This window comes from Globicephala melas, chromosome 6 (assembly GCF_963455315.2).
Source record: "Globicephala melas chromosome 6, mGloMel1.2, whole genome shotgun sequence".
Lineage (NCBI taxonomy): Eukaryota > Metazoa > Chordata > Mammalia > Artiodactyla > Delphinidae > Globicephala > Globicephala melas.
The window spans coordinates 32,179,210-32,205,108 of NC_083319.1; the positions used below are offsets into that span (position 1 = coordinate 32,179,210).

The window sequence follows — 25,899 nt, forward strand, 5'->3', positions numbered from 1 at the left end:
GAAGGCAATTCATCTTCTGTCAGCTGTTTTCTCATTGACTGGGCAAGGCATATAACTAGTGAAATTGAAGTAGATCAATGATTGCATAGTAATTCTTTCTCTAAAATAGTCTTACTCTCCTTTCAGTTCCTCTAGTCACCTAGGTTTATAGCTTTGGCTCATTGACTTTTGCAGCCCTTTAGTTTGTCACCATGACCCATTTGTCTTTCTTTTGAAAATTTCTCCAAATCTCCCCACCTCAGTCCAGGGCCTTGTTTCCCTTCCTTCCTTGTATTACCATTTCAGTCTTAGCTGTATAGTCTTACTTCTCCCCAGTAAAGGGAGGAGCACAGTAATTTCAAGACTTAAAGGTTAGTGCTCCCCCCTTACTGAGAAGTCTCCCATGGCTTCTTACTTTCTGCTACAGCAGATATCAGTTCTTCTATCTGGCTTTCAAGGGTATTATACTTAACTCTGCTAACACCTTGGTTTTTTCCTTAACATTCTGGCCCCAACCTAACCTTCCAGCTTCATCTCCCACTGCTGCACTACATGAACTTCCTTAGCTAGGCTTTCTCTTCACTTACTTCATCTATAGAAACTACTCTGCTCATTTAACTGATACAGCATTCTCTGCCTTTTTTCTGCCCTCTCTCTAAATTTTTCTGTAAGCCTTACAGTACTTGTGTCATACATCTTGGTAGGCTAACTTTTCATGCATGGTCATGAATCTCTTGAAGGACAGAATATGCCTTTTATTCCCTGCAGGCCCTACCTGGTTCAGTGCTTCCATCCCCATAGGTTCTCATCGAAGGACTTCGGTGAGCTTGTGGGAGAGCACGTGGATGTGTTCCTGGTGAGCTGTACATGATAGAGTTGTGATGAATGTGTAGAAGGTAAAGGTGAGTAGATGTTCAGCCCAGTAAGGTAAAACTTTCCACTTTAAAGTGTATTGGTTCGTCCTGTGAGTTCTCTATAATAGCTAGTGTTCAGTTGAAGGCTGAATGGTCATTCTGCCAAGGATGCTGTCAAGGAGAGTCCTGCATGAGGTAGGGGGGGAGGGTATTATTCAATCACTATTCATAAAATAGTGCCCCCTTCACTTTGTAATTCTAAATAAGTACTATTTTGACCTAATAAAATAGAGGCCAGAGAGGCTGATGGGAATTGAGGAATTGACAAAGGTAATGGTAAGAAGTTAAAAAATAATACTTACAATTTATAGCTGAGTAATCTTTGTAGTTTATAGACCCGTTTTTCAGAGCTCTCTTTGCATCTCATGATGTTGAAAACAAAATTCAAAATTACAAAATATATTTTTGTGGCCTTCACATTTGGTTATTTCTTTGACTACTGAGAGAGTTCTATTTAGAAGACTATCTAGCCTACATAGATGCTTTATCCGAAAGCTTTATTGTTTTGAATTACTGAAAACAAAATGTTCATCGGAACTGCTGTGTTCATTTTAATTACGATAAATAGGAAAATTATACTCCTTCCTGCAAGGATAGAGAATGTGAACTTCGGTTGATTGAAACTTGCCTTTTTTTCTCTTTTTAAATGAATCCAATGGTGATTCATTCTTTTAATCTGATTGTGAATTGATTTGTCACTTTTTTACTTGCTAGTTTGTCCTAAGGCAGGCCAAGTGTTCTTCTCAAGTCTTTTTGGGGGTGGGAGGTCTCTAGAATTATTGCTGTTTGATGAATTATATGTTTTTTCTATTTAAAAGTGATCCTTTTCACTGTCATAATTTGAGTTCTAGTCCCCAAGCAAAGATTTCAGAAAATGCCTTCTAACAGCAAAGTAAATGTCATTCATGTCCTCTCCCAACTTTAAGTAGTTGGGCTTCTCTTGAGGTCTCAAAGAATTGTAGAATGTCTAAACATGAAAGAATTTTAAAGTTACTTGTTTAATCCCTTTGTTCATTAAACATTGTGGAGTCTCTACCAAGTAAATGAATAAAACAGTATAAAAACTACACTTCATTGGCAAAATAAAATTTTACTAAAAAATAGTAAAGTAAAATAAAATTTTTGCAGAGCAGAAAATTTTAATTTTAATGATGTCCAGCTTATCAAATCATTCTTTCATGGATCATGCCTTTGCTGTTGTATCTAAAAAGTCATCACCAAACCTAAGGTCATCTAGATTTTCTCCTATGTTATCTTCTAGGAGTTTTATAGTTTTGTGTTTTACATTTAGGTTAGTGATCTATTTTGAGTTATTTTTTGTGAAAGGTGTGTGGTCTGTGTCTACATTCATTTTTTTGCATGTCCAGTTTGTTACAGCACCATTGTTGAAAAGGCTGTCTTTTCTCCATTGTATTGACTTTGTTCCTTCATCAAAGATCAGTTGGTTCTATTTATCTGGGTCTATCTCTGGGCTGTCTATTCTTTTCCATTGATCTATTTGTGTATTTCCATTGATCTTTTGCCAATACCACACTGTCTTGATTACTGTGGCATTATAGTTAGTCGTGAATCTGTGGTGTCAGTCCTCCGATTTTGTTCTTGTCCTTCAATGTTATGTTGGCTATTCTGGATCTTTTGCCTTTGTGTATAAACTTTAGAATTATTTTCTCAATATCCATAAAATAACTTGCTGGGAATTTGATTGGGTTTGCATTAACTCTGTAGATCAAGTTGGGAAGAATTGACCTCTCGACAATTTTGAGTTTTCCTGTACATGAACATGGAATAACTCTCCATGTATTTGGTTCTTCCTTGATTTTGTTCATCAGAATTTTGAAATTTTCCTCATATAGATCTTGTACATATTTTGTTAGATTTATACTAAGTGTTTCATTATGGGGGGGTGCCAATGTGATGCTGTATCTTGAATTTCATATTTATCTTGTTTATTGATTTAGGAAAGCAACTAACTTTTGTATATCAACATTGTATTCTGCAGCCTTGCTATAATCGTTTATTTGTTCCAGCAGTTTTTTTGTCATTTGTTTTGAATTTCTACATAGATTATCATGTCATCTGCAAACAAAGACAGTTTTATTTTTTCCTTCCCAGTCTGCATGTTTTATTTCCCTTTCTTATCTTATCACATTAGGTAGGATATCCAGTATGATCTTGAAAAACAATGGTGTGAGGAGACATCCTTGCCTTATAACTGATCTCAGTGGAAATGCTTCAAGTTTTTCACCATTAAGTATGATGTTAGCTGTAAGCTTTTTGTATGTTCACTAACAAGTTGTAGAAGTTCCCCTCTATTCCTAGTTTACTGAGAGTTTTTATCATGAGTAGGTGTTGGATTTTGTCAAATGCATTTTCTGCATGTATTGATATGATCATATGACTTTTCTTCTTTAGCTCATTGATGTGATGGATTACATTAAATGATTTTCAAATGTTGAACTGGCCTTGCATACCTGGAGTAAATCCCACTTGGTCATGGTATATAATTGTTTCTGTTCGCTGTTAGATTCGATTTACTGATATCTTTTGGAGGATTTTTGCATCTATGTTCATGAGAGATATTGGTTTGTAGTTTTATTTTCTTGCAATGTTTTTGTCTGGTTTTGGTATTAAGGTAATATTGGCTTCATAGAATGTGTTAGGAAATATTTCTTCTGCTTCTGTCTTCTGAAAGAGATTGTAGAGAATAGGTATTTCTTCCTTAAATGTTTGGTAAAATTCACCAGTGAACCCATCTGTGCCTGGTGCTTTCTGTTTTGGAAGGTTATTAATTATTGATTCAATTTCTTTAATAGGTATAGGTCTATTTAGATAGTCTGTTTCTTCTTGTGTGAGTTTTGGTAGGTTGTGTCATTTGAGGAATTGGTCCATTTCATCTAGGTTATCATATTTGTGGGCATAGAGTTGTTGTTAATATTCCTTGATTATCCTTTTAATGTCCATGAGATCTGTAGTGATGTCCCCTCATTCATTTCTAATGTTTGTAATTCCTAATTATGCCAATGCTTTTTCCTTGTTTCTTTACCTCTATCTCATGGCAGTTAAGAAAAGGGAGACAAAAATGCACAAAGGAGATAGATTCCTAAATTCAGATTTCCTTTTAGCAAACCATGGTCATTTCCTGATTAATATTTTGGTAGACACATAGTACATGGTAGTGATGGAGGTCATGAGATAATGACCCTTAATATATATGAAAGCTTTGCGATCATCTGTGGGGGAGTTTTAGACCAAATGAGGGAAAGACAAACCCATTTGCTTTACAAAGTTAATTAAAACAGTATGTGGCATATGAGGCAGCATTAAAGAGTCTCTCTTCTAATGGTTATTTAATTAGTTTAGATGTCTCAGCAGTATATGCCCTTTCAGGGCTTCCCTGGTGGTACAGTGGTTAAGAATCTGCCTGCCAATGCAGGGGACATGGGTTCAATTCCCTGGTCCAGGATCCCACATGCCATGGAGCAACTAAGCCTGTGTGCTACAACTACTGAGCATGTACTCTTGAGCCCTCGAGCCAAAACTACTGAGCCTGCGTGCCACAACTACTGAAGCCCGCATGTCTAGAGCCCGTGCTCCACAACAAGAGAAGTCACTGCAATGAGAAGCCCACACACCGCAACAAAGAGTAGTCCCCCACTCGATGCAACTAGAGGAAGCCCGCGCACAGCAATGAAGACCCAATGCAACCAAAAATAAATAAATAAAAAATTAAAAAAAAAAAGTATATGGCCTTTCGAGGACTACTTCTGATTGACGTTTAGAATTGGTTTGGTTAGAAGTAACAGGACAATTATTAAGGAAACATGTTTTTAAAGTAAGCAGTGGATTAATACATTAGGCCTATATAATAATGGAATCATCCTTGGATTTGGTAATAAAAATATTTTTACCCTAGAACATAGTACTGAAGAATAAGAAACTAGAAAGCCCGAGTTCATTCCAGAACTAAATAAATGTAGAAAGTAGGAAACCAGAGGTTTCACTGAAGAACGGTTTTTCGTTGAAGGCTGTTGACTCACCAAAAAAAAGTCAAGTTCACATGTTTAATAGTGAAATAAAAGCATTCTTTGACATATGTAGGAGATATTTCCTTCATATTCATATTCTGCATTGTAGAAATGCATATGCTACCAGCAGAATCTGGTAAATAAGAGAGTTCAAGAATTTAAATTACATAAGTGAAAACATTGGTATTTATTTCACTATATTATATTATATATTTGCTGTCTTTCCCATCCTACTTCCCCATTTTTCTATGGGTCCTTCCTTTTTCTCCCAAATAAACTGCTTGTACTTTACCACTTGTCTCAGGGATCCACTTCTGACGGCAGCCCAAATGAAGATAGGCTGTCATTTTTCCTATAAAATTCCCTTTATTTTGGCATAGCTTCTTGCATCTTCATGGTGTCATTTTACATGTTCCTCTGTATTCATTGTTTCCTATACACTAGTTCTTGGGCTTGATTAGATTGTGGTCAGGTTCAGTTTTGGGGGGTTAAGGTTACTTAATAAGTGGTGCTTTTTATTTCCTATTGCATCCTATCAAGAAGCATTAGTATATAATTAACACTGCTGAATGCTATATGAAAGTTGTAATGAAAGTAAATCCTAAGCGTTCTCATCACAGGAAAATATATATTTTTCTTTTATTTTGTTTCTACATGAGATGATGGATGTTTACTAAACTTACTGTGGTAATCATTTCATGAGTGTATACATCCAGTGATTATGCTGTATGCCTGACACTTACACAGTGCTGTATGTCAATCATATCCCAAGAAAACAGGAAGAAAGAAAAAAGAAGCGATAATATGTAGTTGTCCCACTTTCAGTGGTGTTAAGATTGTTCAGTGACAGTGTTGATGCAGTTGTTCCACATTAAGATTAACTCAAGGATTCTTGAAACCTACGCAAAAAGGGAGTATGACATACTGTGTAATTCTCATTGTTCAGTGCCCAGCAGTTATGTTTTGGGAATAGATCATGACTTTGCAGGAATTATGGTGACTCTTAAATTAGAATACTTGAGAGAGAATCTTCTCTTTCTCTTTTTTAATATGAAACTGAAATTGTTAAGTTTGATGATCTTGCCAGGTGTAATATAAATATCTATATAATGTTATTCACACCCCTTTCCCCAGTGCCTAGGACAGTGCCTAGCATGTAATAAATGACTCAGTGAAAGATTTGTGGAATGACCTAACAAAAGAATGCATGTATCAACATGTTTGTAGACTCTCTTAAGGGAACTTTCTTTCATCAGGCACCGTGGGGAAGAATTACAGTGTAGCACAAGGCGGGCAGTCATAATTTTCTCTTGGCATATATGTATGAATGTTTCTTCTGGACTGTTACTCACAAGATCCAGTGCTGGGTACTAATCGGGAGACAGTGATGAATGGAACATTGTCTCACACATACTCCCCCCCCCCCCGCCCCCCCGTAGCCCTGGGTCCCAGAGGGTGTTCAGAAAAAGAAGAAAACAATTCTCATCTTGAATTTTCTCCCAGTTCCTATGCTTTGTTAGTACTTTCATTGCTAGGTCTGGGTTTTAGTGAGATGGTCGTTTTAACAGAAAAATCCTTTACACACATTGAGAAGCTCATTCCCAGTTGTGAAGAACTTTTTGTAATAAGAGCGTTCTTTCCTGAAGGTCGGAGAAGTGCACTGTCTATTCCAGGTAAATTAATTCATCCCATTTTTAGAATACAGTGAAGAACAAAACACAGATGACATCAATTTTTAATGGAAATCCATGCATGATTAATAACTAATATGCAAGAAAAAGAATGAATTGCAACAATTTTTTTCTTTTTATTTTCTATGGTTGTTTTTACTGGCAGAATTTGATTTTAGGGGTTATATTATTCATATTTGAATTATTTGTTTTTGCATAGAATTTGCTTTCCCAAACATGTCTGTGCCCACCATATTTTGAGTTATTTAATGAAGAAGGTTGTGACTGTTTTAATGTTTCTTTATAAAAGCAGATTGGTTCTGACTTGTCCAAAATGGGTTGCCCTGATATTATAGGAAGGTTGTATCACTGAGCAATTTAAGGGTTAAAGTGGCTTTCCAGTGCTATTCTATACTTAGTCCTATTTTTCCCCTCTCTTTGAACGTCTGGTTCATTATAATGCTTCTGGGAATACTAACAGTGAGATGTGCCTTGATTGATACTCAGCTTCAATACAGTGCCTGTCAGCCTTTCTCTGGGGACCTTTCATATCTCTTAGCTCCTTGCAGCTAACTGCAGACCTCTATGTTTCTGCTGCCTGCCAGCGTAATGCAAAACTGAGAGTGAGAGTAGTGGCCCCAGGGAGGAGAAGCTGCCTGGGTCCCATGGCATTGGGACTTCAGGTGGGAGGCTGATTTGTCAATCTGGATTAGAAATAGAAGGGAGCTGTTGCCTGGTACATTACTTATTTGTTGCTATAGAAGAGACATAGTTTGTAAAGGGCTTTGAGAATCTCCCAGCAGAAAGGCAGGTAAATGATAGATTTAGCAAAAATACACTAAGCTGTTACTGCAGAACTCCTAGCAGACGTAATGGCAGTTGAGAACAGTAATGCTGTAGGGAAGGAAACATCCTCTATTGAAGCTTCTATTTTTTGCCAGTAATTTTCGTGTAGAAATATCTATTCAAGCAGAAGGCAGTATACTTTGAAAAATTAACATCAATGTAGATTCTAATGAGATTTTAGATTCCACATTTTTCTAAAATCACAGTATTACGCATCTCAATACAGAATTCTCACGAATGAGTAGTACTGTATTCATATTTGAGGACCAAAAACATTGTACAAGGTTTAAAATGAATTTACATGCTTGTAGAGTCAAGAGTTTTGTTCTCTAAGGCAGTGGTACTTAATATGCCTAGGAATCACTTGGGGATCTTATAAAAATGGAGATTCCGTTTCAGTAGGTCTGTGGTGGGGCCTGCATTTCTCACAGACTCCTAGGTGATGCCAGTGCTGCTGGTTCAGGGATCACCATTTGAATGCAAGGTTTTAAGTATTCAGTTTTAAAACAAACTCACCGACTTTCTGTTTTCTAAACTTATTTATACTAAGATATTCTAATAAAACACTTAAAGTAAGGCCTAGCAAATGCTTTTGTGACTGTAAATCTTGCTATCAAATAATATTTAATAACCTCTTCTTCCTGGTACTTTATTAGCTTCTGGTCCTGAAAGTCGGAAATCATTTATTTTCATGACTGAATTAACAACCTTACAATGGAACAATACAAGACGTATTGGATTTTTATCCACTAACGTAGCATGGCTATTTTTAAGTGAGGGTGTTCTATGTGCTGAAGTGTCTGGAAGTCATACCAAGGAATAGCTTGAGGAACTGGAAGAAGGTATTGCTGGGGATTCGTGACGGCTCTTAGACAGCAATATAGAGGGGTTTCTGCAGTGGGTGGGAAGATCACTTCTGAGATTCCCTCTAAATCTGAGTCTATGAATCATCACCTAGTATTGCGCTTTTCATCATTACATTATTAAAAACAAATTTTAATGCAGACTTTATTCCTATTTGATAACCTTATTTTCCTCAAACATGTTAAAAATATTTATTTTTATTTATATTTATATGGGAGGACTATTTATATTTATTTTTATTTATATGGGAGGACTATTCCCATTTCTCAACCCCTTTCCCCTATTTCTTACTTCTAACACCCTCCCTCTAAATTCTTAGTGTATTACCATAATCCACCCATTCATTCACTTAGTACATCTTTGAGTGCTCATTGTGTACTGGTAGGGTACTGTAGTAGGTGATATGCGGGGTACAAAATTGAATAAGGAACAGTCTCTACTTTCAAGGTACTCAGAGTCTCCTAGAGGAGGTAAGATGGCACAAATAATCTGTGTGAAAAATAATATGTTAACACCCTAAGAAAGTGCTCTGGAGGTTCAGAGGAGAGAGAAATTAATCACTCTTGTCTGGGACCATCAGGAAAGGCTTCATAGAAAAGATAGCATTTGAATTGGGTCTTGAAAACTAGATAAGCTTTCCTAGCTGTTTCAAGCAGAGGAAACTACATGAGCCAAGTATGGAGGCACGAGACTAAGATGATACATTTTAGGAATTGCAAGTACTAAGACCCCTTGCATTCTTGGATTTGTAACTTAGAGGATTTGGACCATTTGTGAGTAACCCTTGAAGGGTCATGTAGTAATTTTTCTGAGTTACTGATTTTATTCCCTTCCTAAGAGCCTAATGTTTCAAGTCAATGACTGAGGCTAGTGATTGGTTTAACTTAGCATTCATATCTTGGTCCATCTTTATTTTTCCCTATTCATTCTCATCCCATTCTCATTTTACCGCATGTTATATGGGAGGACACTATATGCTTATTAATAAGTTAGAATTTGTGAAGAGATTGTTATGGTTCCTCTCAGTTGCCAAGAGTCTACTGAAAATAGGGTGACCATATATATAATTTACTGCCCAAACTGGGACCCTTTTGAAAGAGAGTGGTGCTATTAGTAATATTCCAGGGCAGCAGGCATATCCTGGGTTTGTCTTAAGCAAGCTAGAGTATATGGCCAACTAGAAAGTATGGTTACTCTAACTATAGTTCTTGTTAGTTGGAGTATAGACTATGGATGGGGAGCAGTACCATGTGATTTAGGAAGGCAAGTGCGGGCTAGTTTGTGAGTGGTCCTAAATGCAGGCTAAGGAGCTAGGCTTTTATACTGTAGACAGTGAAAAATACTTGGAGTTTTTTTAGGGGCAGAGGAATCGATATATGCAAAGCAGCATTGGAAAAGACTAGTCTGGACTCTGTGGGCAGGTTGGATTGAAGGGAGATATCGATTCAGAGAGTGTCATAGTACTCCCCTTTAAGGGTATATTCAAATGGTAACTACTCGAATGGTCTTAATGTACTAGGAAAATGTATTTATTTATTTTAAAAATTATGCTGAGAGCTTTAACAACTCGCTTCCAATATGTGTTATTATTGATTTTAGTTCGTACTTCTAAAGATCCTGTTAGGTTGGTGTTTTGTTCAACTGATGTTTTTTTCAAAAGAGGAATAGCACTGGGACTTAGCAGTGAATGCCAGAGCATTTGGTATGTGTTCGTATTATAGCATGTTTATGTGTTAATATTGTAACAATTAAAGTTCGACCTAACATTGAGAGAGAGTGCATAGTAAAAAATCTTCCCAAGATTTATTTCTAAAATACTTTTTTTTAAAATCATGTAACCGACTTTTCATTGTATCTTGTTTCAAACTGATGTCTAATTTAGAGAGAATTTTGATTTTGCAGTAACTCCCACTTCCCTAACCTACATTTTTCCTTTTTCTATCCTCATGGAGTAGGTGGGCTTTTGGGAAAGAAAGGCATTTTCTACCAGGAAAACCAGATAAAGCATCATGGAAGAGGGGATCAATCCTTGAAGGACTGATTATGCAGTAGTGGAGAAGAGGACATTCCACATAGAGGAGACCATGTATGCAAAGAGAAGGAAGCAGAAAAATTGTGGGGCATATTTTGGGAAAAGCAACTGGCTACTGGGTGGCTTAAAAAATGCTGTGGAAATACAGCTAGTGCACTGGCATCACCAGCCAGTTAGGTGGTCATGAAGGATACAGGGAAATTAAAGGAAAGGAAAGCTTTTTTAGTTCCCAAAGATATCTCAATGTTTAAAAACCATCTAATGGAAGAAAATATACTTACTTGCTAAAGAAGCTCCTATTTATTTATTAAATTAAAAAAAATTTATACAATTTTAAAGGTTACTTTCCATTTACAGTTACTACAAAATACTGGGTATATTCCCTGTGTCGTACAGTACATACTTGAGCCTATCTTACACCCAATAGCTTGTACCTCCCACTCCCCGACCCCTATATTGCCCTGCCTACCCCCCAGCCCCACCACTGGTAACCACTAGTTTGTTCTCTATATCTGCTGAGTCTGAAGAAGCTCCTATTTAAAGCTAGCCTTTCACTTTATTTATTTATTTTTTAATGAATTTGGGTGCAGTGTTTACCATTTACTATGTGCCTTTTATATAAGATCATATGTAGACATATCTCAGACTGAAATGTTTAATATTTTGTACAGTAAATGCATGTGGAAGGAATTATCTAATGAATTATAGAAGATTATTGGAGATGCTTCTCGGTTTTCTTGGCAAAAAAATGAGCTAATGAACTGCAGCGAGTGACCAGTTTGTAAAATACTTCATAAGTTTATGTCTGTATATTTACATATGTTGTAATATTCCGTCATTAAAGGCTAAATTCTCCATGACTATTAGGATCTACGGAAAATTTCTGTGTAGGTTTTTGTTGTTTCTTTAAAAAAAAAATTAAAAGTTTACTTCAAGCTTAAATTTAAAAATTAAATGATTTCCCTCCTCCCTTCCTGGTTTAGAGCTACTTGTCTTTATTTTACTTAAGCACTATAGCATTTGACACATAAAGGTGTTTCCCCAGGAGAATATTGTTTCTGCCCGGGGCTGACATGAAAAGAAACGATTTGTCAGACTAGTGGAGCTTGCTAACAATTCAAATAAACAACCTGTCTTTCCCTTCATACTGCATATTAATAGAAATGTTAATGATAAACTGCCTCTTTTACACCCTACAGGGAGGAGAGATTATTGGGTCAGAGACAGTTTTCTTGCTTTGGGCCCTCTTAAACACAGCTGTTAACAGAATCCTTCTTACCAGTTGCATGCTTATTAGCACAATGTTTCTTACATAATGGTTATGTTTAATACAGCCAAATTGATTGTGCCTCATTTTTGTCATTATCTAATATGTAAAAAGCAATTAAATTTAGAATATACTTCTCTGGAAACATGTATTTTGATAGGCAGTAAGTAACTCTTCAAAAATGGGCTTCCTTGGATTATACAACTGAAGGCCACGATCATATCTGTATTTATCACTTTTTTCTCCCCTCCTTACCACCACCACCACTACTCCTTGAGATAGAGTATGCATGCTATGCCTTATGCATTTGTGCCCTCAGTACCTAGCAGACACTGTAAATGACTGTCAAGTTATTTAATGACTTGAGTTTGATAATGACGTTGCTTTATTTTTATGTGGTCTTCTTGAATTTTACTTCAGCATATGATCCACTCTAAAATCTTCCTTTATCAATATAATTGTTAGAAACAAGACAACAGGCCCCAAATGGAGTTGCTTATGCTAAGCCCCACATCACCAAACTGAGGCTTAACTTACAGTTTAGGCTCTTCCAGAAATGGAATCTAAAGCAGTCAGTCAGGAGTCTCCTGATCAGCACGTGTTAGGTAATCTGCCAGATAGACCCCTGCCATCCTCTAAAGGAAATTAACTTTGCAATAACCAATCCAATTTTTTTGCCTAGTATAACGTCCTTGTTCCTGCTCCCCTCTGCCTATAAAAGTCTGATATTTTGTACAGCTCCTTGGAGCTCCTTTCTATCTGCTAGATTGGATGCTGTGTGCTTCAAATCGATTTCTGCTCATATAAACCCTTAAACATTTTAATACGCTTCAGTTTATCTTCTGAAAGTTTATATAGTTGTCTAGAGCTGGTCATACACTGATGTGGGAAGGATCTGTTAATTGAGGTATGGGTAGTAAGTAATGACTAGTGAGGGAAGTCTGATCTTTCCAGTTGATTTTTGAGGTATTGAAAATAATGAAATTAGTTATAGAAGTAAAATATTCAGGGATTTTAAGTTATCTAGCTTACTTTTAGGAGAGTATAATTTACTGGTTGCTAACAGAAATAATGTCAGCTATTGGCTACACTATTATGGTAACTTGAAAATAAGACTGGTATCATTCTTAGGTTTTTTTCTAAGAAAAGAATGAATTTATAGAAATATTTCAAATAATTAGCTGGGCTTATTTACCTACCAGCATCAACATGTCTCTTTATACTATTCAGAAATTGAATTGTTGGTGAATTGTAAAATTTTGAGTTGTAACTGTTGTGAGTACCAAAAGTGTCCATGAAATGAGTGGGCAGAGGAGTGTCTTCAGTACCTTGATCAGGGCCTAATGTTAATTGTCACTTGATAAAGAGCAGTGGTTCAGCAAATGGATTTCCATATATAAACGGGATTGAACAAAAAACTGTCCAGGCATCAAATGGGTGCAACCTAGATGTCCATCAACAGAGGAATGAATAAAGAAGATGTGGTACATACATACAATGGAATATTACTCAGCCATAAAAAGAACAAAATAATGCCATTTGCGGCAACATGGATGGACCTAGAGATTGTCATACTGAGTGAAGTAAGTCAGACAGAGAAAGACAAATATCATGTGATATTGCTTATATGTGGAACAAAAAAAATGGTACAAATGAACTTATTTACAAAACAGAAATAGAGTCACAGATGTAGAAAACAAACTTATGGTTACCGGGTAGTGGGGGATAAATTGGGAGATTGGGATTGACATATACACACTACTATATACAAAATAGAAACCTAGGGAATTTCCTGGTGGTTCAGTGGTTAGGATGCCACACTTCCACTGCAGGGGGCATGGGTTCTATCCCTGGTGGGGGAACTAAGATCCTGCGTGCTACAGCCAAAAAAAAAGAGGGAGAAAAGAAAAAATAGATAACTAATAAGGACCTACTGCATAACTCTAGTCAGTACTCTGAAATGACCTATATGGAAAAAGAATCTAAAAAAGAGTGAATATATGTATATGTATAACTGATTCACTTTGCTGTACACCTGAAACTAACACAACATTGTAAATCAACTATAGTCCAATAAGAATTTAAAAAAACAAATAGCAACATCAACATGGGTAATCCTGTTTATGCTTTTGGGCCAAATGTAAGTTTCAAATCTTTCCTTATAGCTTGCTGCCAAAGCAGATGTGTGTCTCTTTTTGAAATTAAATACTTAGTTTCTACCTTTATCCTCTATGCTGATTTTGTATGTATTCATTCCTTGCTTGATTTTATTTTTCATGGCCTTGTTCACCAGTCCCACCAAATACGATGCTGAAACATCTCTCTTTCACTCATTGTATTAGATATTATCAAACTACTTACTGTATTAGAGACAATACACGATTTATTTGATTTTGTTTTTGTAACTTAATGCTTGTTTCTCCATTAGACAATAAACTTTCTGAGTGCAGAAAAAACAAAAACCCACAAAAAAACACATAATGTATTAAAGATGGAACCTAAAAATAAAATACACTAAATATTACTTTTTAAAATAAGTAAGCAGTTGTTAGTTTAGTTTTAAATCGTGCCTTTTCTTTGTTTTGCAGATGGCAAGCTGAGATTTTCTTTGAACACTAAGAAAAACTAAGATTTTGATAAACTTGAACTTAGTGTTTTAGACACGTTAAAGTAGATGCACTTTACTGCTCTTAACTCTCTTTTTAATAACCTCTCACCTAACACATCGTAACCACCTGTAAGTGAAGACCAGGCAAGAAGGGCTTTTGGATAACAATTTGAAAAGTCTTTCTTGAACTGTTCTTTTTATTATTTTGTTCTGTCTTAGAGACATAGTGGGATAGAATCAGCAAACTTAGCTTTGGTTTTATATTCTTTCAAAACTGTTAATTATCTGGCAAAATTTTTCTTGTGGCACCAGAGGTAAAGTTGTTGAGAATATTAATTTAAAACAGTGAGTACATTTTTAATTTTGAAAATTGTTTGGAAACAATCTCTTTTATGTATTTAGAAGTATAGGAAATCTATTGAACCAGTTTCTAGGCTTGAGAAATTATACTTCTACTTCACTGATCTTGTGAAGGGTTAGAATAGATAATAAAGATTAAAACCAACTGATGGATAATTTTTTAAATAGTGGAACCAACTTAATTCATAAATTTTCTTTTTCTTTTTAGACTTTCAGCATTATTTGCCTTTTGTGGAAACATTTATTAATTTCACATTTTTTAAATTTCTAGGTAACTTGGGTTCTTACCCCTGTAACAACTGAAATAACAAGTCTTGATACAGAGAATATAGATGACATTTTAAGTAAGTACCTTGATATTTTTAAAGTATACTTTCTTCTCTCTAAAGAGTTAGTTTATATACAAAAACAAAATAAAATCTCATTTATCTAGAACAATTGAGGAGCCAGCATTCTGATTAATTCCATGGTATAGGGAATTAACTAAGCACTTTTGGTTTTAGTTTTTAGTAAAGTTTCTTAAAATGCGTAAGTCTACTTTCCTGTGTTACAAGTAAACTTTTAGTCTTGTTTTGTTTCTTTGCCTTGTCATGAATACCGCTCTTAACAATTCAGAGTATTTTGTTGCTTAGAGGCCAGCAGTTTCCACTGTGCAGTATTACATGTCAATGACCTTAGGACCCAGCCTACAATTTTTTTTTTTGTCTTTTTTTAGCTTTTAACTAAATCACCTACTCTGCTCTCTTTTGTCATTGGTCCAATTAAGTTCAATAATTGTTTTGCTTGTTTGCTGACAATGTGATTGTAGATACAGTTAACTTGGGGGAAAACGTTTCTTGTTTTTAAAAGTAGTAGAGGGAAGGTGAAGATGTGGGTGATAGAAAAATCACAACTTAGGAGTTTTAAGAAAATGTAGTGTGGATAAATGATGTCTTTTTTTTTTTTTTAAGCATTCCATTTCACCCACTGGTTTGAGCAAAACTAAAAATAGTAAGAGTTAAAAGGAGTTATTCATTGACCATCATATATTGTTTCGTGTTCTTGGAACTGGTTTTAAATGCTAGAAAGTCTGTTCCCATATTATGGTATCTCTTTAGAGAAAGGGTGCTATAAACTTTAGCCTGTATCAGTGTCACCTGGAGGACTTATTGTCAGTATTGCTAGGCCTGCCCCCAGTTTCTGATAGAAATTGCTAGACCCCACCTAAGAATTTGCATTTCTACAAGTTCCAGCATGATGCAGGTGCTTCTGGTCCCAGGGATCACAGTTTGTGAACCACACTGCTTTAGAGTAAGTAGCAAGTAAAGAAAAAGTGTTTTGAAGGTAAACAAAGGAAAAAGAGAATTGAAACTTGCAAATCATCTTCACTCCTTTTATCTTTCAAATTCTAGAGTATCTTTGTGGGTATGGTTTCTGTGTGTGTGTGTCTGTGTGTGTGTGTGTGAGAGTACTGAGTACTTGAGTTTATTTAAGTTTCTCTTTGTTAGGTTTAGGCAAAAGGAACAGATATATCTTTCTCATGTCTTCACATCCGGATATGCAAATAATACTGTTATATTTTACAACAGAGAATAACTGTTAAATGGGTAGGAACCAGAAAAGGTACATCTTATGCAACACTGTTATTTGTAGATTACTTGTTGCAACTAGGTGGCATCTGAATTTTAGAAATAGATTAGTTATACAAGTCTGTTCTCTGAAATAGGATTTTATTTGCAAAGCTCGGTTATTCATGAATATGGAAGGTCAAAAAATGGATTATTAAAATCCTAATCACTCCACTTCACTTTTTATGAGAGTAAGCTATTTAGAAGCTTACTTGCTTGATCTGAGTTTGATTCTCTGTTTATTTTATATTCATTCAGTGGAGGTATTAAGATGGAGGACGATATAGAAAAAAGGAATAGGGACTCCCACAAATTATATAAGCTGTCCATGACTCTCTGTATGGGTTTCTGAGTGAGAGATAAGTTACTGTGTATTTTTAGTGAGCCTTTAAGAATGGAAAAAGACCATGATGAAAACCATATCTTTAATTATGTCATAATTATGTAGGCATGAGTAACTTAGGTTATTTGGTTTTGTTTTTCAATTTCAGACAATGCTGATGTTGCTTTAGTAAATTTTTATGCTGATTGGTAAGTAATATCTTATTTTTTTGGCGGGGGGGAGTGCATCATTAAGTTTTTTTTAAACTTTCTAGAGGTGATTTTTCTTTGCTAGAAAGGAGTAAGTGGGGAAGCCTCTTTTTTTTGTGAGACAATATTCCATATATAAAAATAAATTAAGGTTCATTCAAAGATGAAGCAGCTCAATTTGGTGAGCATTTGTTTTGAGAGAAAATATACCTGATTCCATTATCCCACATTTTAAAATAAAAGCAGGTAACATAAAAACTCAGATCTCTCTGTCTCTCCCTCTTTCTCTCTCTCTCTCTCTCTCTCTCTCACATACACACACACGCGCGCACACACACACACACACACACACACACAATTACGTATTGCAATTCTCTATTTTTCCTGACTGAGGAGTAAGGCAGTGTTTGGAGGTGAGGATGTTGGTGTGGCAAGTTTAGAAGGAAAAATAATGTTGACATTTTATAACATATACCATCTACTACTACTTACTACTTCTAGGAAGCCTTTACTCCTTTCCCTGTCTGAATTGGATTCTGCCTTATGTGTTCATATAGTTCCCTATGTACCACATTCTTTTCTTGCTACATTGTTTTTTTTTTTAACATCTTTATTGGAGTATAATTGCTTTACAATGTTGTGTTAGTTTCTGCTTTATAACAAAGTGAATCAGCTATACATATACATATATCCCCATATCTCCTCCCTCTTGCGTCTCCCTCCCACCCTCCCTATCCCACCCCTCTAGGTGGTCACAAAGCACCGAGCTGATGGAGCTGATCTCCCTGTGCTATGCGGCTGCTTCCCACTAGCTATCTATTTTACATTTGGTAGTGTATATATGTCCATGCTACTCTCTCACTTTGTCACAGCTTACCCCTCCCCATCCCCGTGTCCTCAAGTCCATTCTGTACGTCTGGGTCTTTATTCCTGTCCTTACCCCTAGGTTCATTAGAACCATTTTTTTTGTTTGTTTGTTCTGTCTTGTCTTTCATTTTTGTGCTCTAGCAAACAGAGTTTGAGAGCAGAGATGTCTTACTTAGTATTCCCAGCATCTACAAGGGCATAGTATGTAGCAGATGTTAAAGAATGTGGCATGGGGATCGGAAGAAGGGAGCTTCAGCTGGAGAGAAGTTTGAAACACTCACATGATCCTTATTCCTAGACAATCTGTATCTTATATGACCCTTTTTGGCTTACTACCTAGTAGATGCCACTACCCTACTTCAGGCCACAGTCCTGCAATTTACCTAGATTCCTGTGACAGTCTCCTAGTTTATTTCCTGTGCTTCTAGTCCTATGTGTCTCCATTCTGTTCACTACAAAGTAAGCCGAAGTATGTTTCCTAAAGTGCAAATTGGACTAGTTTACACCTCATCTTAAAACCCTTAAATGTTTTCTATTACCTTTGCCTAGGAGGCCCCTGATGACCTGGTCCCTTCCTTCCTCTGTAGCTATGTCTCTTGCCTCTCTCCACTCCCACATTCTGTTCTGTTTTACTGAATGTCTTTCAGTTTATGTAATATTCTGTATTCTTTCATCTTTGGACCTTTAGTCATGGTATTTTCTCTGTCTGAATGGATCTCTCTTCTCTTACCCACTTGTTTACTTCCTTAAGTCTGAATCATCTTTCAAGTCTTAGATTAGATGCCACTTTCTCCAGGTCACCTTCCTACATCAGTACCCCTACCCCTACTCTTAAGTCAGGTTAGGAACCCTTTTTATATCTTCTCATAACACCACATACTTACCCAGTCATAACACTTGTATGCTGTGGTTTAGTTGGTACTTCCTTACTATATTAGTAGCTTTGTGAAAAGTTACCATATCTATCTTTTTTCAACATGAATCCCCAAGCACTTTGCATAATACTTGGCAGATAAGTATTAACATAATAAATAAATATTTATTTTATTTATTATATCATTTATTTATATTATTATTATATTATTTATTTATTATATTTATTAACAATAAATATTTACTGGATGAATGATGTATAGTATCTGTACTTGAAGAACTTCAGTAAAATGTTGAAGATATACAGAGAAAATACCATTTATAAAATGTACAACAAAAGGAAGCATTTTCCGAGGTAAATTAAGATTATCCAGATGTAACATTAGCCACAACATTTGGTAGAAGATTATTTAATTCAGTCCTTTTTAAAGAAAAAACTGAGATCCAGAGGAGTAAAGTATTTCCCCACAATCACCTGACTAGATTATGGCAGAGTTAAAACTAGAATGCAGTTATTTTGATGGAGGGATTTTGTGTGTTATAAGAAAACGAAATAGAACATGCCACCGACCTTGTTGCAAAAAGTGAATTGGAAATGTGGAATAACTGCAGTTATTTGAGAAACATATTACCAAAGAATACCTGGAATTGTTCATAAAGTAATACTCTTTTATTCAACTGAAAAAACTTGGGTAACTGGCTATAGGACATAGACTTACACTGTGTGGCCTCAAAGGCTGGATTCTGAGTTCCCTCTGGAAGTTATGGGTGTGGTACAGTTTAAGGAAGAATTCTCTAATAGATCTGCCTAAAAATATACCTGAGAGGACAGTAAACCATAGTAGGAACTTAATAATGCTGTTATGTGCCAGACTCTTTACATATATTGCTTTTAATGCTCAGAACTACCCTGCAGGTAGGTATTATAATTTCCGTTTTAGGTTGAGGAAATTGAGGCTCAGAAAGGTCAGACGGCTAGTAAGTGGTGGAACTGGGATTTAAACTCAGGTATGTCTGACTCCAAAGCTTATTTTTTTCCCCACTAGGTTATACTATTAGCAGGTGCCCCTAAATTGTCCCTGCAGAGACTTTTACCCATTTGGTTGATTTGTAAAGGATTGATTCAAGTACTAGATTGGAGATTGGATTCTGATGACCCTTAAGGCCCTGTTAATAGATCTATTTGCTTTGGTTGTGTTACTTTTATAAATGTAACTTTCCATATGTATGCAGGTACAGTAATATTGCAATTGAATTTTTATTTCATCTTCCCCTTTCACATTTTGGTATTAAAACCGATCCTATTTTAAACATGAATCTGTGCTTAAGTGCTTGCTGGGCAGCAAACTGGACAATCCAGAAAGGAGCCATTAATATCTGTCTTTACCTTGCCCATAAGCCAGGAGCCTGTCCACTGATTCTTTACTAGGCCATATCCTAATTCTTCAAGAAACCATTAATCAGTCCTTACCCCTTGCCTCCCTGGCCCTCTAGAACGCTATCTTCAGCAAACTGTAAGAACCCACAAAGCTGTGGTCCTAGCCTCTCCAGTTCCTCCAGTCTATCAGTTTATTCATTTAACAGACATCTACTGAAATGCTTATTAGAATATGTAGTCAAATAAGACACGGTCCCTGATATCCGCAGACCCCACCCACCTATCCCAGATGGGAGAGATTTAAGAATGCTAAAAGAGGAAAGAGCCACTTGAAAGCGAGAGATTGAAGATACAGATTGTGTCTCCCTGGTATATTCTAGGACATCTCCTTAGGAAGTCAGGTGAGTGGGCTAGAAGAGTTACATACAGAAAGAAATAGGGAAGAAGTATAAAGTTTGTTTTCCTTTCACAGGCTTTAATAATATTTTTGTTGAATTATAGTTAATATGTATGACCTAATCACATGGGGATTAAAGAGCTCACTGGCTTCATTTAAGTAAATTTCTTGATGGCAAAGGGCTCAGGAAGCAATAGTAGCAATTATAGTTTTGTTGTTGTTGTTGTTAACAAATACTGCATACCTTTTTCATATGAGAATGACCATTCTAGCCCAGCTGCTTGTGTGCTGATTCTTATTCTTCTCTTTCTTATCAGGTCCCTTTAATGACCCATAGAATATATTTGTGAAGTGGTTGGCCTGATTAAGGGGCAGTCAGAATTAGAGGTGTCAAGTTTCCTGAATATTGTGGGGTTTGTGCCCCCTTTTAAAAGTAAAAGCAAAACAAAAACTACAGACAAAGGAAACATGGACAGGAAAGTCTCATTTGGGGATTAAAAAATTCTGCTCCTGAATTTAGTATATTTAAGAGTTTATAGATACAAAAGCCCATTTTAACCAGACGTAAATTTTGAGGGGGAAATTCACTCTATACCATATATCTTTTTTTTTTTTTTTTTTTTGTGGTACACGGGTCTCTCACTGTTGTGGCCTCTCCCGTTGCGGAGCACAGGCTCCGGACGCGCAGGCTCAGTGGCCATGGCTCACGGGCCCAGCCGCTCTGCGGCATGTGGGATCCTCCCGGACCGGGGCATGAACCCGCATCCCCTGCATCGGCAGGCAGACTCTCAACTACTGCGCCACCAGGGAAGCCCCCATATATCATTTTTGTAAAACTTATTTATTTAGTATGCTAACTTGCCTATGAGATTTGACTGAACTTGTCAGGTGAGTCAGTCTAATATTTGCAATAAACTTACCATTTTAAAGATTTTGTAGTCTAAAAATATGTTATTTGGAGAAAACGAATTTCCTTCATAAATGCCTGAGTCTTAGTAGTTACAAGTCCAAGTAGATACATCTTAGAGGGCTTATTTCAGACTTGTTTCATTGCCGCTGTGAGAGGTCCTTAGCTTTGTGCTCCATAATATTGGCCATTTTCTTCCAGTGGAAAAAACCAGAATCTTTAAATTATTTGTCCAGTCTTTGAAATGGAATAGTCTTTGAATTCAAAATTGTTTTCCTCTCCAATGAATGACATCAGGATTCCTGAATTAACAGTGTGACTGTTAATTCTGTTTATTGTTATATGCTAAATATGAATGGATAACAACAGAAATATCAATAAAATTTTATTGCTTCTGATTTTCAGTTTTAATTGGTATCCTCCTCTGTGCATAGGTGTCGTTTCAGCCAGATGTTGCACCCAATTTTTGAGGAAGCTTCCAATGTCATTAAGGAAGAATATCCAAATGAAAATCAAGTAGTGTTTGCCAGAGTTGATTGTGATCAGCACTGTAAGTACCTTATAGGAAGTCTGGAAGAAACTGTCCTGTCCCCACCTCTCCTACACACACACACACTTTTTTTTTTTTTTAATGCTCTGTTTTAAGTAGAGAACAAGCCAAAATGTTCTAGTGACCTTGGTTAAAATGTTAATATTTAATCTTTTTGTACTTAAAACACTACTTTCCATTCTGCCTGTGTGAGGGATTAAAAAATTTTTTTTTCATTAAAATATAGTAGTGCAAGCATAGAGGCAGTAAATCATTTTGGTTTTCTACCAAAGCAAATACCAAAATCAATAAATAAAATTGAAATATAGTTTTAGGAAAGGAAAGGATTTCTGTTAGTTTTAGAATCATGCAAAAATACTATTTGTAGTAATTTCAGATAAAACGATCTCAGACTTTGGGGTGGTTTTTGTTGTTTAAAAGATTATATACTAAGATTGTCTTAGACTGTCTTTGAGGTGTAATTTGCTGTAGTTACGATTAAAAGTTTGTTGCAATGAGTTATTGGTAAGTTGCCCTGAATTACAGAACACTCCCATTGTGCAAATTTCCTATCCTTTATGTATCACCTGACAAGTAGAATTTCTGTGTGTGTGTGTGTGTGTGTGTGTGTGTGTATGTGACATACAGATGGCCAAGAGGCACATGAAAAGACGTTCAGCATCACTAATTATTAGAGAAATGCAAATCAAAACTACAATGAGGTATCACCTCACACCAGTCAGAATGGCCATCATCAAAAAATCTACAAACAATAAATGCTGGAGAGGGTGTGGAGAAAAGGGAACCCTTTTGCACTGTTGGTGGGAATGTAAATTGATACAGCCACTGTGGAGAACAGTATGGAAATTCCTTAAGAAACTAAAAATAGAATTACCATATGACCCAGCAATCCCACTACTGGGCATATACCCTGAGAAAACCAGAATTCAAAAGGACACATGTACCCCAGTGTTCATTGCAGCACTATTTACAATAGCCAGGACATGGAAACAACCTAAATGTCAAACGATAGATGAATGGATAAAGAAGATCGTGGTAACATATATACAATGGAATATTACTCAGCCATAAAAAGGAACAAAATTGGGTCATTTATAGAGATGTGGATGGACCTAGAGTCTGTCATACAGAGTGAAGAAAAACAAATATCATATATTAACGCATATATGTGGAATCTAGGAAAATGGTACAGATGAACCTATTTGTAGGGCAGGAATAGAGATGTAGATGTAGAAAATTGACATGTGGACACAGGGTGGGAAGGGGAGGGTGGAACAAATTGGGAGATTAGGTTTTACATAAATACACTACCATGTGTAAAATAGATAGCTACTGGGAACCCGCTGTATAACACAGGGAGTTCAGCTTGGTGCTCTGTGACGACCTAGATGGGTGGGATGGAGGGCAGTGGGAGGGAGGTCCGAGAGGGAGGGGATATAGGTATACATATAGCTGATTCACTTCACTGTACAGCAGAAACCAACACAACATTGTAAAGCAATTTTACTCCAATTAAAAAAAATAATAAAAAAGTGAAAGCTTGTTGCATTGAGTTATTGATAAGTTGTCCTGAATTATGGAAAACTCCCATTGTGCAAATTTCCTATCCTTTACATTTCGCCTGACAAGTAGAATTTCTGTGTGTGTGTGTGTGTGTGTGTGTGTGTGTGTGTGTGTACACTAACTTTTCACTTTGCTGATGAGGAAATGGAAATAAAGTGGCTTAACCAATGTCATACAGCCTACTGTCTAGTCATGGCAGGCTGAGAATCCAGAACTCCTGACCAAATGCCTTCCTAGACCTATTTGCTTCTTTTCTGTTCAATTCGACAAACGTTTTGGGGATTTTCTGGTAAAAAAATCCCAGAAACGGCTAACGGCAGAGCATTTCAAAATCTTCTAAGCCATACCCCACATTTCTATCTGCTGTGGTTCATAACTAGATACGATGAAGGGAGCAATAAAAGGTTGTCAGTGCAAGCATGGCCTGCATTTCCACACTGCTTTCTGCATCTTTCCTCCCACCTTTCACTGACAGAGAACATGATGTTTTTGGTGTGGACTCTCATTTCAGATTTTTCTATTCTTTATGTATTTAATTAGACATTAAAGTACAGACAACAGTGCCTACTTTCCACTGAATTTGGAGTATAAGATCTGAAATTATGCTCTCAAGCTTACAGTTATTAGAAAGAAAAATTAACTATTGTTGAACAATACATATCATTTATTCTACTTCTAGACATTTTAACATATGAGATAAATCTGACATCATTGCTAGTAATTAAGTTCTCTTTTTATGGGAGTAAATAGCCATAGTTAAGATGTTTTTTTGATCCACCAGAGATATCTACAAAATTAGTTTTTTACTAATGAAAGTTATATCTGAGACATTGTGTATTTTCCCTAAATATTTTTTCCCTTCTGTGTAATTCTTCACTTTTTAAAGTGACATTATGAAATCCTTACTGATGATTTGTTCATGTTTTCCACTCTTTCTTTGAGATTGTATGACAGACTGTACTTTGGGTAACCCCTCATGTGCCAGTTGAATTATAGAGGTTTTGAACTGGAAGGACCGTAAGAGTCCTGTGGTCTGGAGAGAAATGCCTGTTAGGCACATTGTTCTTTGGTAGGATTTGCTTTTAAAAAAAAAGAAAAGATTTATTGAAGTATAATTGACATATAATAAACTGTACAAGCTTAAATTATACAATTTAATGTTTTGACACATGTATGCAGCTGTGAAACCATGATCACAGTCAAGATGTCAACATATCTGTCATCCCCCAGATTTTGCTTGTGCTCCTTTGTGGTCCCTCTCTTCCCCTGTCAATCCTCAGGGGGCCATGGAACTGCTTTCTGTTACTATAGACTAGTTTGTATTTTCTAGGATTTTATATAAGTGAAATCATACATCATGTGTTCTTTGTGTGTGTGTGTGTGTGTGTGTTGTTGTTGACTCAGCATGGTTATTTTGAGATGGTTACATGTATTATTCATTTTTATTATTGAGTGGCATTCCATTGTATGGCTATATACTATAATTTGTTTAACTGTTCACCTGTTGACAGACATTTGGGTTGTTTCCATTTTCGGGCTATTATAAATAAAGCTGCTGTGAACATTCAGATACAACCCTCTATACACATGTTTTCATTTATCCTGGGCAAATACCTAGGTGTGAAATATATGGGTCTTATGGTAGGTGTATATTTAACTTTTTAAGAAACTGCCAAACTGTTTTCCAAAGTACTTGTATTATTTTACACATCTACTAGCAGTGTATGAGTGTTCAAGTTGTTCCATATTCTTGCCAACATTTGGTATGGTCAATCTTTTTAATTTATCAGATCTGTTAAATTATTAACAGGTGTAATAATTTCTTATAATAAATTCTTACTGGGTTTTGAGAACTCTTTATACAAGTTCTCTTTTACATGTGTAATTTGCAGATCTTTTTCTCCCATTTTACTCTCTTAAGAGTGTCTTTAATTGTGCTAAAATACACAGAGCATAAAATTTACCATCTTTACCATTTTTAATTGTACAGTTCAGTAACATTAAATATATTCACACTGCTGTACAACCAGTCCCCAGAACTTCATCTTGTGAAACTTAAATGCTATACTCATTAAACAACTCCCTATTTCCCCCTCCCCGTAGTTTCTGGTAACCACCATTCCTCTTTATTTTTCTATGAGTTTGACTATTCTAGATACCTGGTAAAAGTGGAATCATACAGCATTTGTCTTTTTGTGGCAGGCTTATTTCACTTAGCATAATGTCCTGAAGGTACTTCCATGTTGTCGCGTGTGTCAGAATTTCCTTCCATGTGATGGCTGAATGATATTCTGTTGTATGGCTATCCTACAACTTCTTTATCCATTTATCCATCGATGGACACTTAGGTTGTTTCCATGTCCTAGCTATTGTAAATAATGCTGCTGTGAACATAGGGGTGCAGATATCTCTTCAACATACTGTTTTCATTTCCTTCAGATGTATACCCAGAAGTGGAATTGCTGGATCATATGATAGTTCTATTTTTTAATTTTTGAGGAATCACAATACTGCTTTCCAAAGCAGCTGTACCAACTTTTATATTCCTGCCAGCAGTGCACAAGGGTTCTAATTTCTCCACATCCTTGCCAACGCTTATTTTCTGTTTTTGAGATAACAGCCATCCTAAACGGTGTGAAGTAATATTTCATCCTGGTTTTG

The 25,899-nt window shown here is 36.1% G+C and overlaps 1 protein-coding gene across 2 annotated transcripts in view; it reads left to right on the top strand.

Moving 5' to 3' along the window:
* ERP44 (endoplasmic reticulum protein 44) overlaps positions 1-25,899 on the top strand; it is a 91,767-nt gene that overhangs the window by 17,606 nt on the left and 48,262 nt on the right. The window contains exons 2-4 of one of the 2 annotated variants that reach the window (XM_030829845.3): positions 14,837-14,909; positions 16,664-16,703; positions 21,560-21,675. In XM_030829845.3, the coding sequence (XP_030685705.1) occupies positions 14,837-14,909; positions 16,664-16,703; positions 21,560-21,675 (229 nt within the window). Of the gene's footprint in view, positions 1-14,836; positions 14,910-16,663; positions 16,704-20,070; positions 20,223-21,559; positions 21,676-25,899 lie in introns of those variants that run through there. The other variant, XM_030829846.3, reaches the window with a different exon arrangement.